This window comes from Oryx dammah, unplaced genomic scaffold (genome assembly GCF_014754425.2).
Source record: "Oryx dammah isolate SB20612 unplaced genomic scaffold, SCBI_Odam_1.1 HiC_scaffold_17, whole genome shotgun sequence".
NCBI classification, from domain to species: Eukaryota; Metazoa; Chordata; class Mammalia; order Artiodactyla; family Bovidae; genus Oryx; species Oryx dammah.
Window position 1 is genome coordinate 22951101 of NW_024070201.1, and position 17167 is coordinate 22968267.

Here is a 17167-nt window from a genome sequence, read left to right on the forward strand (position 1 = left end):
TTCCATTGTATATATGTACCACAGCTTCTTTGTCCATTCATCTGTTGATGAACATCTAGGTAGTTCCCACGTCCTAGCTAGTGTAGATATGCTGTGATGGGTACATGTGTCTTTTTCAATTATGGTTTCCTTGGGGTATATGCCTAATAGTGGGGTTGTGGAGAAGGCAGTGGCACCCACTCCAGTACTCTTGCCTGGAAAATCCCATGGACAGAGGAGCCTGGTGGGCTGCAGTCCATGGGATCGCTAAGAGTTGGACACGACTGAGCAACTACACTTTCACTTTTCACTTTCATGCATTGGAGAAGGAAGTGGCAACCCACTCCAGTGTTCTTGCCTGGAGAATCCCAGGGATGGGGGAGCCTGGTGGGCTGCCGTCTATGGAGTTGCACAGAGTCGGACACGACTGAAGCGACTTAGCAGCAGCAGCGGTGGGGTTGTTGGGTTATGTGGTAGTTTTATTCCTAATTTTTTGAGGAATCTCCATACCGTCTTCCATAATGGGAGGACGTTGACAACCTACCCCAGGGTCCCAGCCAGCCCAGCCACCTGTGTTTCTAAGCATGTATCTTTGGATGCATCTAAGATGACTAGATAACGCACCATGTTTCTGCAGAGAATGTTTCTGCAAAGCAAAAAATGAGATACTTTTTCTGGGAGAAATATTTTCAGAGTTCCTCTAAAGGGTGTGAGTGAGGCCTGGTGAGGAAATTACAGTTATATTTGCAACTGGAGAAAGGTGAAAGTCAAGACAGGAATTTTTATTTGAAACAGTGAGAAGACGAATACCGTAAGAAAGGAAAAGGCCACAAGAAGTGGAGGGAAGGAGTTTGGGACTTGGAGCAGGATTTCCACTCACCATTATTAAACCTAATAATTCATGGTTTTGCATTTGGGGGAGAATAATCAGCCATTGTACTCCAGTGGAAAACATCCAAGCATTGAGTTTCCAGAGAGTCTGGGCTTCTTCTGGCCTGGCTTTGACTGGTGTCTAGAAGGAGAAATCACTGTCTTCTCCATGTGTGCAAAAGGGCAGGCGTCTGAATGGATATCTCTTCTTTAAAAAATGTCTGTGATGATAAATGTGTGGCTGGGATCTGGGGGAGCTGGGAATTCCTTGGTAATGCTCGTTTCTCATTTCTGTCCATGGCCCAGAGATAGATACTGGCCATATTCGAGGATGGAAACTCTTCAGCCTTGCCGTGTTCTCCTGCCCCTTGAGAGTCATGTTCTGTTTGAAAAGAGCTCAAAAAAAATGAAGGCTGCTCTTTCACTTGGGATAAGAAAATCCTTCTCAAAGCAATAAGGGCTCTGTGAGAGTAACAGGATCCATATGTTGAAGCTGGCTGCTAATACATAGCATATGGGCCAGTGCACTTTCCAAGCTAGAAATATGCCTCTAATTCTCCAAAGAATGCCCCAGTAAACTCCAGAAAGGACCATAACTTCAGCAACGGGTGGCCGAGGCTCAGCTTCTGGGCTTCATAGGCCTGTTGTTCTGTAGAGTATGAGCCACAGATAGGGATTAAAAAGGTCCAGGTGGTCTTAAGATGGGTGGCACTGGCTTATAGCCCTCTCCTATAGGGCCCTGTGCTCCCCCAATAAACCGTGGACTTGGTCTCTTCTGTTAAGGGATGTGTATCCGATTCTTTATCTTCTACTGGCAGAGACAGCATTATGTAATGGAAAGAACACTTACCTGGGAGCCAGGTGGCCTGGACTCTGGGGCCACGTTGGCCCTCACTAGACGTGACCTTAGGGAAGTCACTTTACCTCTCTTTTCTGTTTTTAATTTAAAAAAAAAATTAGTTTAAAAAAAAATATTTGGCTACATTGAGTCTTAGTTAGAGCACACACAGTCTTTCATTGTGGCACTCAGGGTCTCTAGCTGTGGCCTGAGAGCTTAGTTGGTCTGACACATGTAGGATCTTAGTTCCCCAGCCAGGGATCAAACCCATATCCCTTGCATTGCAACGCAGATTCTTAACCACTGGACCACCAGGGAAGTCCCTACTACTCTTTTCTGACCAGAAAATGAGGAGGTGGGACATGGTGATGGTTGGAACCCCTCCTGCTCAGATCCATTCAGAATCCATCCAGAGGAGAGTGATGGAAGAAAGCAGCCACAGCCAGGCACACCTGCCCCCCGACCCCAGTGCTGTGGCCCCTACATTATAATCTACTGTAGCGTGAAACAGATCGCCATTCCAGGTTCAATGCATGAGACAGGATGCTCAGGGCTGGTGCACTGGGATGACCCTGAGGGATGGGATGGGGAGGGAGGTGGGAGGGGGGTTCAGGATGAGGAACACATGCACACCCATGGCTGATTCATGTCGATGTATGGCAAAACCACTACAATATTGTAAAGTAATTAGCCTCCAATTAAAATTAATTAATTTTTAAAAATTAAAAAAAATAATAATCCACTGTAGCACTGCACACTGCGGGCAAAATTCAGGAAAGGTAGGGGGAGGACCTTTCATTGCTCTCAGGAAGAATTCCGTGCTGGGTCTCACATGAGTAATCGGAAGCAAACTGACTGCTGAGAGACAGGCGGCCCCTCCATTCCTATCATATTTCTTCTGAGCTGGCATTTGGAAGCCTCTGGATTCCTGCTTCATATTCTCAGAGTGGCGCGCTCAGCATCCTCGCCCAGCCAGTTCCTGATTTCTCACCCCTCCCCATTCCGTTCCTGTCCCACCAAACCATCCCTTTCCCTGCAGCCTCTGCCGGGTTTTTCCGTGGGCTGCTTTGTCCATAGGATGGCAAGGAAGGCTGTGCCCCTGGTAGATATGTTGCCCCACGCTCCCCCTTGCCTGCCCCAAGCAGGCCCTTTGAGCCCTGTGTTTCACTGAGTACAACAGTGGTTGCTTCATCAAATGAGCACAGACTGAGACCCACAACGGCTCTGCCTGCAAGCCCGTCACCATGGCAACGAGTATTCCCTCTGCTCTACTGTGCAGAGAAAATGGCTGTTAAAAGGAAGGGCTTGCTGAGTCTCTATTACTCGCTCTGTTTTGTCCAGGCCCCTCCTTCATACTGGCTTGCAGGCGCTTCATGCATTCAACCAAATGTCCATTAGCCTTTAGCTTGCTGACTTACTTTACTTGAGGAGGAAAGGCAGAAAGAAGTTGGATCCCAATGAATAATAGCACTTATCCTACCCTAAGAATACATTTTCATGAGCAATGGTTACCTGACTTAAGCAGATAATCGAGGAACCGGGTGAATACAAGAATCCATGAGATCTGGTGCGATGTGTTTTGTCTTAATGGGTGGAGTGGACTGATAGAGCATGCGTGTGTGCATGGCTAAGTTGCTTCAGTCGTGTCCACCTCTTTGCAACCCTGTGGACTACAGCCCGCCAGGCTCCTCTTCCCATGGGAGTCTCCAGGCAAGAATACTGGAGTGGGTTTCATGGCCTCTTCCAGGGGCATCTTCCTGACCCAGAGATTGAACCCACGTCTCTTATGTCTCCTGCATTGGCAGGCAGGCTCTTTACCACTAGCACCACCTGGGAAGCTGGATAGAGCCTATGGGTATTCAAATCGAGTGTAGTGTAGTGTAGTAGACAAGGGATACGGGGGACCACAGGGCAGAGACTCCAGCATTGCAGAAGAGTGACTGACTGATCGGGGTGACCATGCTTGATCACTGTCTCCTCTGACGCAAAGAGATGGATTGGTCCTATAGTCGTGAAGTAGGTGAGCATTTGTTTGGCATCCCCTCCCTCAAAACCAGGTTGGATCTTCACGTCAAATCCTTTGTGGTGATTAGGCTCTATGGTGTGGGGAAGTGGCAGGAAGCCCTGTGCAGGGTTGTGAACAGCAGGCTTCCCTCTGAACACAGCTGTGGGGACCCTTCAGGCTGATGGTCCACGTGGAACTAGCTGGGCTGCTATTTCCATGAACGAAGTGCTGCTGTTTGGAAGCAGGACCCTAAGTCTTCTCAAGGGGTCAGGAACATTTAGGGCAGAGTTTACTCCAGGTCTCCTGGGCAGCCTGCACCATCTGATAGAAGACAGCAGTTGCACGTGAAATGACCTGGATCGTGTCCATTCCTGGCTTTGGCATGAGGAACTGTGATGATACGTTCTCAAAACCCAAACAACCTCCTCTCTTCGCTCTTTCTGGAAGTGCGTGAGGAGACTCCGTTTTTTAATGAAAGCTCTGGTTTCTGTCTTAAAACTGCAGACACATGTTTAAACTGGACTTTTTGTCTTTTTCAGTTTCTCTGCAAGTGGATATTGTTCCCAGCCAAGGGGAAATCAGCGTGGGAGAGTCTAAATTCTTCCTGTGCCAAGGCAAGTACCCCCGTCACCCTGCATCTCAGGAAACCCACCCTGCAGGGCAGAGGTAACAGCTGCATCTGCTGGTCTGAGGGTGTGCCTGGAATCTCAGTTCACTCTGTGACAGGGTCATAGGGTGATCTGAGAGCCAGGGAAGTGCTCAGACTGTCTCCCTTCCCCAAACCAAGTTTGCCCCAGTACAGTGAAATGTGCCCTGTGGACATCCGCCTGGTGATGGAGGAGATCAAGGGATTTCCTTGGGAAAGTCAGCACAGCCCCCAGACCCCTGCTCTGGGTGCCTCCAGAGTTCCGTGAATGCACTGGGGAGCAGGAGTGCTTCAGAACGAATGCTTCAGTGGGTCCGTGTCTGGATTATTAGAATCTCCCAGAGAAGGAAAATACAAGAAGTCCTAAAACGTGCCTGAAAGAAAGCTGAGTGCCAGCATCTCTTTTGTGGTGAGGACAGGTTTCCTGGGTTTCCCAGCTCTCCAGTCAATTCCAATATTCTGTCCCATTGCCCGCACCAGAGCTCAGAATTTGTCGAACCTGGTGTCCTTGTCTTTTGTTTAGAAAACATGCCCCATTTCCACAGCTCAGCTAATTATCAGGAAATGTCCTGCAGAGGAAAGGCTTCCTGTGAGGTTCTGGAGTCTCTGTATGTGACATGCCTGGGATTTGAAACATGAAAGGACCAGGAAAGAGCTGAGCTAGGTGTAAGCTGACATCCAGCATGCCGCTTTCAGCAGGGAGGGGTTTGAAATGCTGTCATGATTTACACAGGATGAGGCGGCTCGTGGCCGCTGGATGTCTTCCCTCCAGCTTTGCCTCATTACAGCCATTGAAACGAGCCGGAGACACAGCCATGGAGCCCACAGTGCATCTTGCAGAGTGATATTTGTTGAAAACATGATGGGCCCTGAAAGGAAGGCTGCTCCATTTCTACACTAAGCATCTGTGCCAGGCGGTGGGGTGGGGGTGCGGGCAGGGGAAGGGCACTGGGCAGAGAGCACTCTGTGCAAGAACCATCCAGGATCCCAGAGCCCTTGTTACGGCTCAGTGTCTGGACAGCTCAGCAGCAGCAGCTGCATCCTCGCCTCTGAGCTGCCTGGGGAAGGGATGATGGGCGATGCTGGCTTCCTTCTTTGAAGCATTTCAGCAGATGTGTTTGCATGTCTGAGGCCAGGGGGAGTGCTGAAACGCTGGTTTGTGCAGGCAGATGGTGGAGCAAAAGTCGTTGGAATTTATACTCAGAGACTAGCCGGTATCTCATCTTCTATATAGGAGACATCATCTAAGCCCTTGAAAACAAGCTGATGAGTTGATTAACCAACCAGTGCTTGAGCTCAAATCCTGGATACGAACTCCCTTTGCCCCCCATTCTGCGAGGCTATAAGCTACTAGTTCAGTGCCCGCACACAGTAGGTCCTTAACAAATATCTCTTCCCTTACTAGGGATAGGCCCACTATGAGAATTATCAGCACCAATGTTTGTTGAATTCTTTCCAAATACTCATACATAGCAAGTAAATGCAGAAGTGACCAACATGAGTGGTCACACACAGGCGCACGCACACCTCCCACCTCAGTAGAGCTCTTCCTCAGTAGCTCCTGTCAACTACCTACTGTTTCCTGGAGGTGTCTGTCTTGTCAGCATCAGTGGTTTGAAAATTATCTCTCCCTCTTTAGTGGCCGGAGATGCCAAAGATAAAGACATCTCCTGGTTCTCCCCCAACGGAGAGAAGCTCACCCCAAACCAGCAGCGGATCTCAGTGGTATGGAACGATGACTCCTCTTCCACCCTCACCATCTACAACGCCAACATCGATGATGCCGGCATCTACAAGTGCGTGGTCACTGCGGAGGATGGCACCGAGTCAGAGGCCACGGTCAACGTGAAGATCTTCCGTAAGACCCCCTTCCTTCTCCTTCTGTATTCCCTCACCTCTCCTTTGGCCGGGAAGACAACATGGGTAGCAGAGAGTGGGGTGGAATAGAGGGCTTGACCGGGCTCTTTTCTACTTTTCTCTAGGTCTTTTCTGCATCAAGATAAGAGCTCTAATGTGGGTTCTTTTGCTTGTTTTGGGTGGGTTTTTTTGGGGGGCAGTGGGTGGGGGCCTACTGGTTTCAAACTAAATTTATTATTTCATAAGGTACTCTATATAAACATTTTCCATGTGGTGCTAGTGGTAAGGAATCTGCCTGCCAGTGCAGGAGACGTAAGAGACTTGGGTCTGATTCCTGGGTCAGGAAGATTCCCTGGCATGGCAGCCCACTCCAGTATTCTTGCCTAGAGAATCCCATGGACAGAGGAGCCTAGCGGGCTACAATCCACAGAGTCACAGAGAGTCAGACACGACGGAAGCGACTTAGCACACGCACACACCCTCTATACAAATAAGATTTTTATCAGGGAGTTCCGTAGTGGTCCAGTGGTTAAGAATCTACCTGCCAATGCAGGGGGTGTGGGTTCATTCCCTGGTAGGGGAAATGCCACATGCTGCAGAGCAGCTTAGCCTATGAGCCACAGCTGCTAAAGCCTGCACACTGGAAAACCTGTTCAGTTCAGTCGCTCAGTTGTGTCTGACTCTGCGACCCCATGAGCTGCAGCACACCACCCCTCCCTGTCCAACACCAACTCCCAGAGCCCACCCAACCTCATGTCCATCAAGTTGGTGATGCCATCCAACCATCTCATCCTCTGTCGTCCCCTTCTGCTCCTGCCCTCAATCTTACCCAGCATCTAGGTCTTTTCATATGAGTCCTCTGCAACAAAAGCAGCCACCACAATGAGAAGCCCGTACACCACAATGAGAGTGTAGCCCCCGCAGCAACAAAGACCCAGTGCAGCCAACAATAAATAAATTAAAACTAAAGGAAAATTTTAAAAATATTTTATCAGTATGTTTTCTAAAAACCTGTTATATTTTAATGCCTTTTTAACATATATGTAGGTTATATCGGGATTTGTATTTTTTTAATTTATTTTTTTATTGGCGTATAGCTGCTTTACACTGTTCTATTGGTTTCTGCTGTACAGCAAAGTGAATCAGCCATGTGTATACATATATCCTCTCTTCCATCCAGTGTGATTTTAAAGGATCCTTGGCCAACTCCAGACTCGCAGCTGTGTCCGTGCTGGTCACAGCTTCCTCGCCCTGGCCTCGACTCTCTAAATTCACGCTACACCATTCCCAGAGGGTGTGTGTTCCCCTCACCCTTCCCCAAGTGTTGACTGACCGTTTTCCACCTCAGTTTACCCCTGTTATTTCACTCTTTCCTGCTGGCAGTGGAGTACAAAGGCTCAGTGGGGTGGGGGGGTTATTATCTGAACACTGTGCCGCTCAGAGCAGGTGGTTCCCATTGCCACTGAAGCCAGTCTAAAGGTGGCAGCTCACTATCTTGTTATCATGCGTCTGTCCTGTTGGCCAGGGTAATGGTGGGTGACTGCTAATGGAACAGTATTGATTGCCACAGTATTTATTGCCATAAGCCTGCCTTTCCTGTTCTAGTCTTCAAAATTCTCTCTGCCATAGATAGGCTGGGGTTGGGGTGTCAGACAGACTAGGGGACAGAGAAAGGACTGATCCTACTACTCATTGTAGGGTGGATGTCCTACCAGTTCATTCTCCCTGTGAGTTGTGTCCCATTAGCTCCATCCACATGGTAAGGACACGCCTCTCCCTCTGCAGACCCTTTTCTGCACAGAGTGTGATAAATTTAGCACTCTGAATAGGAATTAATTGCCAAACATGGCTGAGCGTATTCTCCTTGTGCCATCTGCTTTGCCCACATGGTTAGCCAAGGGATGGGTGGACCCTGTTGGGTACCGCTGCATATATGGACTCGAATCCAAGCGGTAAGCCACCAGCGAAAAGGGATTTTTGTGGGAGAACCACTGTTTTCCCTCACTCTCCTCTGGCCCCTCTTTCAGAGAAGCTCATGTTCAAGAACGCGCCAACCCCACAGGAGTTCAGGGAGGGAGAAGATGCCGTGATCGTGTGTGATGTGGTCAGCTCCCTCCCCCCGACCATCATCTGGAAGCACAAAGGCCGAGATGTCATCCTGAAAAAAGATGGTGAGACCGGGCAGCCGCCCCTTCTCCTGGCCTGCCGAGCCCCTTCGCATGCCCACCCCCACCAGCTACTGAGGCTCCTACCCCAAACTCAGAGTTCAGTGCCCCAGAACCGCATGCCATTTCCAGGTTAGCGTCACATGGCTATAGCTTGTCTATTCAGGCACTTGACTTTCTCTCCAAAGAAAAATACAGATTTCCAGCAGACTTCTGCTCTTGGCTCAGTGTCGGAGCCAGGGACGTATGATCTTATTTCAGCATAAAGCCCCTCCCCACTCCTAGCCCTCCACCCTCCCCCATGAGACTGAAGGTAGGAAAAAGGCAAGGCTCAGGGCCCTGCCTGCAGCCTCCTGTCCTTTGATCCTGGGACAAGCCCGCCTCCTGTCTTTTCTAGTCCGATTCATAGTCCTGGCCAACAACTACCTCCAGATCCGGGGCATCAAGAAAACAGATGAAGGCACTTACCGCTGTGAGGGCAGGATCCTGGCCCGCGGGGAGGTCAACTTCAAGGACATTCAGGTCATCGTGAATGGTAAGGAGACCCGGCCTTCCGCTCCCTCCACGGCCCCCGCCTTGGCTCATCCACCCCTTCCCCCAGGGAACCCCCATCCTCTGCCTTATTTATTTGTTTGTTTTTAAAGACACTCGCCTTTTGGGTCTCCCTCAACTATGGGGACTTCCAGTGCAATTCTGGAATGTCCTTCATTATCTCGCAACACCAGAAATTTGCCCTGTGCTTCCTAATAAATTCTTCCTTATCCTTCACTGTCCTTGATGTTACTATAACGTTGTAGTCCGTCCCCTGGTTCAGTTGTCAGAGAAAATTTTATCATCAGTTCAGGCCTCAGAATAGTCAGAATCATAGTCCATCCGTGGGTTTATTAATCTTAATTTGCAGTGTCAAATAAACACACCCGTGGAATCGATCTGACATTTACAAGATGTTTAGAGGAAATTATAATGTCAGTACTAAGAAAATAAGTAAATCGTGGTTGAATTGGTTTGGATATTGATACGTATTTTTTGCCAAACTCTCTCTCTCTCTCATTCCTTTGATAAAAACCAGTTTGTGCACAAAGTTGTTTAGGACAATGCAAGAGAAATGTCACTCTTTGGTGACCTAGTGCATTTCACATTGGTATTAACCACTTAATCACTGGGAACCAAAATGTTCAACTTTTTCCAGTATCAAGAGCCCCCCTTTAAATGTTAAGTTCTGCCAATCATGGTAGTTGTTCAGATGGGTATGCTTTGATTGAGAAAACATATAATGATAAATAGCTACTATAAATTGAACACCACTTTAAGGAAAACATTAATATAGCTTCTAAATCTGTATTATGGAAAAGCAATATTATTATATGTTGTTATACATATAACAGTACCAAGTACTGTTGGGAAACACGAATGCATGCTTGTGAGTGAAATATTTATCCTGTTTACAGTAATTGTTCAGTGCACGCCTGCATTTAGACCCCTTACACTAAAGCTTGGCAGTTACCCAAGACCCTCGAGCCTCTGACTTGAGGTCCCCCAAAAGTGCCTCTCCTCCAGGCCACCGAGTCCCTTCGAGTTTTCCCAGCCACCGCTGACAGCCCTCCTTTCCTTCAGTGCCGCCCACTGTCCAGGCCAGACAGAGCATAGTGAATGCCACGGCCAACCTTGGCCAGTCCGTCACCCTCGTGTGCAACGCCGAAGGCTTCCCAGAGCCCACCATGAGCTGGACAAAGTAAGAAACTGGCTTGAGCCCCTCTCTCCAGCTAGTGGAGGAGGAGAGCTGGCAGGGCCTACTCTGTGTTGGGGTTTCAAGGGAATGGGGTGGGAAGCTGGGAGGGCAGAGTCAGCTCCGAGGGCAGAGTGGACTCTTCCAGTAAGGTCCACTTGCCTTGTGTGTGCATTGGATTCCTCCATTTTCAGTTTGTGGGGCAGAATCAGAGACCTTCTTTGGAGTTTTGGAGGATGCCATTTGCAGCCCTTAGGCAGAATCGGAGATTTGGTTAAAGGAATCACACAGAAAGAAATACAATTGAATGTCTTAACTTTCTGTGCAGGTTCAGTCATCCACATACGTTCAGTCTGCATTTTATAGAAACAAACTAAAAATCAAGCTCTTAGCTCTGTCATCCAAGTCACAGTCCTTCCCGCTTCTGTACCCGGCAGGGACGGGGAGCAGATAGAGAATGAGGAGGACGAGAAGTACCTGTTCAGCGACGACAGCTCCGAGCTGACCATCAGGAGGGTGGACAAGAGTGACGAGGCCGAATACGTCTGCATTGCCGAGAACAAGGCGGGCGAGCAGGACGCGTCCATCCACCTCAAGGTCTTCGGTAAGGACAGTGCAGTCAAGGTCATTGCTCTGCCACGGTTTCTCTGACCGCACACCGTCCATCAGCAAGACCTTGTCCACTCGGCCTGGAAAGCTGCCCTCAAAGCAGCCGCTTCTCTCCAGCTCCCACCGCCTCAGCCCGAGTCCAGGCCATCTTGGTCCTCACCTGGTCAATGAGATGGCCTCCCACCTGACCTCCCCTCTCTCCATTGTCCCCCTCAGCAGCCTCCCCAACTCACAGTAGCCAGAATAACCTTACATGCCACTCCTGTGTTTCAAAACCTCCAACGGCTTCCTGTTAGAGGCATAAAATCCAGACTCCTCTTTTGGGGCAAGACACTATATCTGAGCTCGCCCTGACTTCCTCCCCGACCTCATCATCCCTCCACACTTACAGCTCTCCAGGCCCGGAAGCCCCCTTCCTCTCCCTCAGACACACTAAGCATATTCCCTGTCTCAGGGACGTTGCTCCAGGTGCTTCTTCCACTTGAAGTCTCATTCTTCCAGATCTCCCGCAAGCTGCCCTCTGTTCCTCCGTTATCCAGATCTCAGCGCTTCCTTCAGGTCACCCTCTCAGTGAACCCTGCCCTCCCTGCTCTGACCCACGCGGCCCCCTTATCACTGCCCCCACCCACTCCACTGACCTCTTCTGCAGTGCCCTTCTCCCTGCCTGAACTGATCTCGCTTACTGGTTTGGGGGATTGCTTTTCCTGCGTCCACTAAGCATGTGAACTCCAAGATGGCAGAGCACCAGCTGCCTTCGACATCACTTTATCTCTGGCACTCCAGACACTGCCAGACTCCATAATAAGTGAAAACAAAAAAAAAGTGAAAATGTTACTCGCTCAGTCATGTCTGACTCTTTGTAACCCCATGGACTGTAGCCCTCCAGACTCCTCTGTCCATGGAATTCTCCAGAGAAGAGTACTGGAGTGGGTAGCCATTCGCTTCTCCAGGGGATCTTCCCAAGCCAGGGATTGAGCCTGGGTCTCCTGAATTGCAGGCAGATTCCTTACTGTCTGAGCCACCAGGGAAGCCCATGATAAATAGGCCCTTGTTCACTGTTAGTGACCAAGTGGCTGCCTCTGTCTCCCTTTCTTCCTTCCCTGACCTAAAAGTCATGAAAAGAAACTCTATATCTCTACTCACTTTGTCTCTATAAACTCAATTAACTTCCATTCACTCAGAGCTGAAATGCATTTTGACCTGACTTTGAAAAACGAATTTGCGGTGGAGAGATATTTGACCTAGTGACTTTCCGCTCTGTCTGCTCATCTTTTTTAAAAACACAGATAAGGGAGGCCAGTGTAGGTGGTGCTGCCAGAGTACAGACACGGCAGGAGCATCCCTGATGCATGCAGCCCGCTGGTGGTTATAGCGCGTGTGCCTGGGGAGCCTTGCCTGGGACCCGCTTGTTTAGCTTACTAAGGAGAACGCATTGATGTTTGTAAACACAGACCTTTGAAAACCAAGCACTTCTACTATCCTGGATGAATCCTGCTTATTCATTAATGACAATTGGACTTAGAAACAGGTTATCAGTTGGGTCAAAATTAACTGTGCATACTTGAGAGTGCAACTAAATTTCTTAGAAAATATTCTTGACAGTGTTTTCTCTGATTTTGACTAGTTTACCTCAGACTCTGATTTTAAGTTTTCCTAGATGAAAGACAGATGCGTTTGTGAAGACATTCCTTCACTTCACAATTTTTAAACTGGAGTATAACTCCTTTGCAATGTTGTGTTACTTTCTGCTGTACGACAGCAAGAATCAGCTACATGTGGATATATATCCCCTCCCTCTTGCGCTCCCCTCTCCCGTCTCATCCTGCGCCTCCAGGTCATCACAGAGCACTGAGCGAGCTCCCTGTGCTATAAGTGGTCCCACTAGCTATCTGTGTTACACACGATGGTGTATATATGTCCATCCTAATCTTCTGATTTGCCCCACCCTGTGTCCACACGTCTTTTCTCTATATCTGCGTCTGTATTCCTGCCCTGAAAATAGGTTCATCAGTACCACCTTTCTAGATTCTATATATATGCGTTAATGTACGATATTTGTTTTTTCTTTCTGAGTTACTTCACTGTGTATGACAGACTCTAGGTTCATCCACATCACTACAAATAATGCAATTTCATTCCTTTTCATTGCTGAGTGATATTCCATTGTATATATATGTACCACATCTTCTTTATCCATCCATCTGTTGGTGGACATTTAGGTTGCTCCCATGTCCTGTCTATTTTAAATAGCGTTGCAATGAACTTTGGGGAACATGTGTCTCTTTGATTTGTGGTTTTCTTAGTCACTCTGATTTTAAGTTTTTCTAAGTGAAAGACAGATGCATTTGTTCATGTATTCCTTCATTTCATAATTATTTATTGAGCACCCATGTTGCTGGACAGAAAGGCTATAGAATGAGTAAGATAAGGTCTTTTGACCCCAAGAAGCACAAAGAGGGAGATGAATATATAAGCCTATGTGAAAGTGAAGTAGCTTAGTCATGTCCGACTCTTTGCGAACCGATGGACTATAGCCTACCAGGCTCTTCCCTCCATGGGATTCTCCAGGCAAGAATACTGGAGTGGGTTGCCATTTCCTTCTCCAGGGGATCTTCCCAACCCAGGGATCGAACCTGGGTCTCCCGCATTGCAGGTCGTCGCTTTCACCTCTGAGCCACCAGGGAAGCCCCTATATAAGCCTGTGCTGCTGTTGCTGCTGCTGCTGCTAAGTCACTTCAGTCGTGTCCAACTCTGAGCGACCCCGTAGACGGCAGCCCACCAGGCTCCCCCGTCCCTGGGATCCTCCAGACAAGAACACTGGAGTGAGTTGACATTTCCTGCTCCAATGCATGAAAGTGAAAAGTGAAAGTGAAGTTGCTCAGTCATGTCCGACTCTTAGCAACCCCATGGACCACAGCCTACCAGGCTCCTCCATCCATGGGATTTTCCAGGCAAGAGTACTGGAGTGGGGTGCCATTGCCTTCTCCATCTAAGCCTATAAATTATAGTAAATGGTGTTGGTTTCCAACATCTAAGTACCTGCCATAAGTCCAGCCATTGCCAAGGTTACAAAGATGAATAACATACACTCTGTTTTCATCAGTGCGTTCATAGGCTAATACAGATAATCATAAAATTTTTAATAACAACCCATTATAATGAGTTCATAATAACAGTATCTCTTATGATTATAAAGTGGGAAGTGACAAATAGATTCAAGGGATTAGATATGATAGAGTGCCTGAAGAACTATGGACAGAGGTTCGTAAGATCTTACAGGAGTCAGTGATCAAAACCATCTCCAAGAAAAAGAAATGCAAAAAGGGAAAATGACTGTCTGAACAGGCCTTACAACGAGCTGAGTAAATAAGAGAAGCAAAAAGCAGAGGAGAAAAGGAAACATACCCATCTGAACGCAGAGTTCCAAAGAATAGCAAGGAGAGATAAGAAAGCCTTCCTCAGTGATCAATGCTAAGAAATGGAGGAGAACAATAGAATGGGAAAGACTAGAGATCTTTTCAAGAAAATTAGAAATACTGAGGAAACATTTCATGCAAAGATGGGCACAATAAAGGACAGAAATGGTATGGACCTAACAGCAGCAGAACATATAAAGAAGAGGTGGCAAAAATACACAAAAGAACTGTACAAAAAGATTTTAATGACCCAGATAACCATGATGGTGTGATCACTCACCCAGAGCCAGACATCTTGGTGTGCGAAGTCTGCTGCTGCTGCTGCTGCTGCTGCTAAGTTGCTTCAGTCGTGTCCAACACTGAGCGACCCCGCAGACGGCAGCCCACCAAGGCTCCCCCGTCCCCTTGGGCCTTAGGAAGCATCACTACAAAGACAGGGGAGATGATAGAATTCCAGTTGAGCTATTTCCAATCCTAAAAGATAGTGCTGTGAAAGTGCTGCACTCGGTATGCTAGCACATTTGGAAAACTCAGCAGTGGCCACAAGACTGGAAAAGGTCTGTTTTCATTCCAGTACCAAAGAAAGGCAATGCCAAAGAATGCTCAAACTACCCCACAGTTGCACTCATCTCACACACTAGTAAAGTAATGCTCAAAATTCTACAAGCCAGGCCTCAACAATATATGAATTGAGAACTTCCAGATGTTCAATCTGGATTTAGAAAAGGCAGAAGAACCAGAGATCAAATTGCCAACATCCGTTGGATCATTGAAAAAGCAAGAGAATGCTAGAAAAACATCTACTTCTGCATTGACTATGCCAAAGCCTTTGACTGTGTGGATCACAACAAACTGTGGAAAATTCTTTAAGAGATGAGAATACCAGACCACCATACTTGCCTCCTGAGAAACCTGTATTCAGGTCAAGAAGCAACAGTTAGAACCAAACATGGAACAGTGGACTGGTTCCAAATTGGGAAAGGAGTACGTCAAGGCTGTATATTGTCACCCTGCTTATTTAACTTCTCTGTACATCATGTGAAATGCTGGGCTGAATGAAGCACAAGTTGGAATCAAGATTGCCAGGAGAAATACCAATAACCTCAGAAATGTAGACACCACCTTTAAGGCAGAAAGCAAAGAGGAACTGAAGAGCCTCTTGGTGAAGGTGAAAGAGGAGAATGAAAAAGTTGGCTTAAAACTCAACATTCAAAAAACTAAGATCCTGGCATCCAGTCCTATCACTTCATAGCAAATAGATGGGGAAACAATGGAAACAGTGATTTTGGGGGGACTCCAAAATCTCTGCAGATGGTGACTGCAGCCATGAAATTAAAAGACGCTTACTCCTTGGAAGAAAAACTCTGACCAACCTAGACAGCATATTAAAAAGCAGAGACATTACTTTGCTGACAAAGGTCTGTCTAGTCAAAGCTATGGCTTTTCCAGTAGTCATGTTTGGATGTGAGAGTTGGACCATAAAGAAAGGTGAGCACCAAAGAATTGGTGCTTCCGAACTGTGGTGCTGGAGAAAACTCTTGAGAGTCCCTTGGACAGCACAACAATCAAACCAGTCCATCCTAAAGGAAATAAACCCTGAATATTCATTGGAAGGACTGATGCTGAAGCTGAAACTCCAATATTTTGGCCACCTGAAGCAAAGAACTGACTCACTGGAAAAGACCCTGATGCTGGGAAAGATTGAGGGCAGGAGGAGAAGGGAACAACAGAGGATGAGATGGTTGGATGGCATCACCAACTCAATGGACATGAGTTTCAGCAAACTCCAGGAGATGGAGAAGGACAGGGAAGCCTGGTGTGCATCCCTGGGGTCGCAAAAATTGGGGCACAACTGAGCGACTGAACAGCAGCAAGAAATAGCGATATGCACAGTGTTTTACAGGAAAAGATTTGTTGTCTGGTCCGGTGTGACAGGAGTTAGGGAAGTCTTCCAAGATGGTAATGCGTTTCCCAAGTGGGAGTTTCCCAGATGCAGGAGGGGTGGACGAGCCTTTCAAGCCATACTGCACAGGCACCAAGGCTGGAAGAGCCCATGGGCTGAAGGTGAAGTCCTTGTGGACGGGGACTGCATCTGCTCCACTCACAGACCTACCCTCTGTGTCAACATCCTCAGTGGAACATCAGCTGGCATAAAAGAGACGCCAGTGTTTGAGTAAATGAGGGAATCGTAATTAGCTTTATAGGAAAGAAGCATGATCTATATGGCAGGGAGATGCATGTGGAAACATGTAATCATTTGTCTTTAGGGAATTCCTTTAGATAGCAGCCCCATAAGGTAATAATAATAATAGTACCCAACACAAAGTGGGCACGTATAATGTGCCTAGCACTGTGAGAGGTACTATCCATAAATGAGCTCTTTTAACCTCATCACAATCCTACAAAGGAGATTTAATTTTTATCCCTATTATGCAAATGAGGAAATGGAGCACAGAGTGATTAGGTGCCCTACCCAAGGAACCAGGACTCAAATCCAAGCTTTCGTGTCCATTCTCTGGGCTAACAATGGTGATCACTCTTCCACGCAACCCAGTTTAGCACGTATTACGTCCGACCTCCGTATGAAGTGGCTCTTGATTAGTGGACTCTGCCTTTACCTCCGTGGCTCACGTGATTTCTCTGTGGCCATACACTCAGTTCTAACTCTGCTCGCCAAGGACAGATCTTCGCTTCTGTTCCAGGCCTCTCCGGTGGTGATGGCTGCCCCAGGAAGGAGGAGCGGGCAGTGTCAAGAGCCATGTGAGGCCATGCTAGAGGGAAGAGGGTGGATAAGGTCCAGGGGAGGAGGGAAGGAGGCAGAACAGATAGGGTGCAGGAGCTGTGGCAGAGCACAACTTGTCTCTCCACCCTCATCCCTCCCCACAGACTCCCTGCTGCGTGGCACCCACACTCACACACATACTCACATTCTCTCTCTCTCACACACACTCACACTCACTCACTCCACTACCACAGTTCTTCCCCAAGACTGCAGCTGAGAGAATGTTTGTTCGGCAGCCCAGTAGAGCAAACAAAGACATGCGAGTGACTCCTGC

The 17167-nt window shown here is 47.8% G+C and overlaps 1 protein-coding gene across 18 annotated transcripts in view; it reads left to right on the plus strand.

Moving 5' to 3' along the window:
* NCAM1 (neural cell adhesion molecule 1) overlaps positions 1-17167 on the plus strand; it is a 365493-nt gene that overhangs the window by 282117 nt on the left and 66209 nt on the right. For all 18 annotated transcript variants that reach the window (XR_005724131.1, XM_040258006.1, XM_040257996.1 and 15 more), the window contains exons 2-7: positions 4232-4306; positions 5978-6196; positions 8223-8366; positions 8758-8895; positions 9975-10092; positions 10524-10690. Coding sequence is in view for 17 of the 18 variants with exons in the window: in XM_040258006.1 (XP_040113940.1) it covers positions 4232-4306; positions 5978-6196; positions 8223-8366; positions 8758-8895; positions 9975-10092; positions 10524-10690 (861 nt within the window). In the remaining variant the exon portion in view is untranslated. The remainder of the gene's footprint in view (positions 1-4231; positions 4307-5977; positions 6197-8222; positions 8367-8757; positions 8896-9974; positions 10093-10523; positions 10691-17167) is intronic.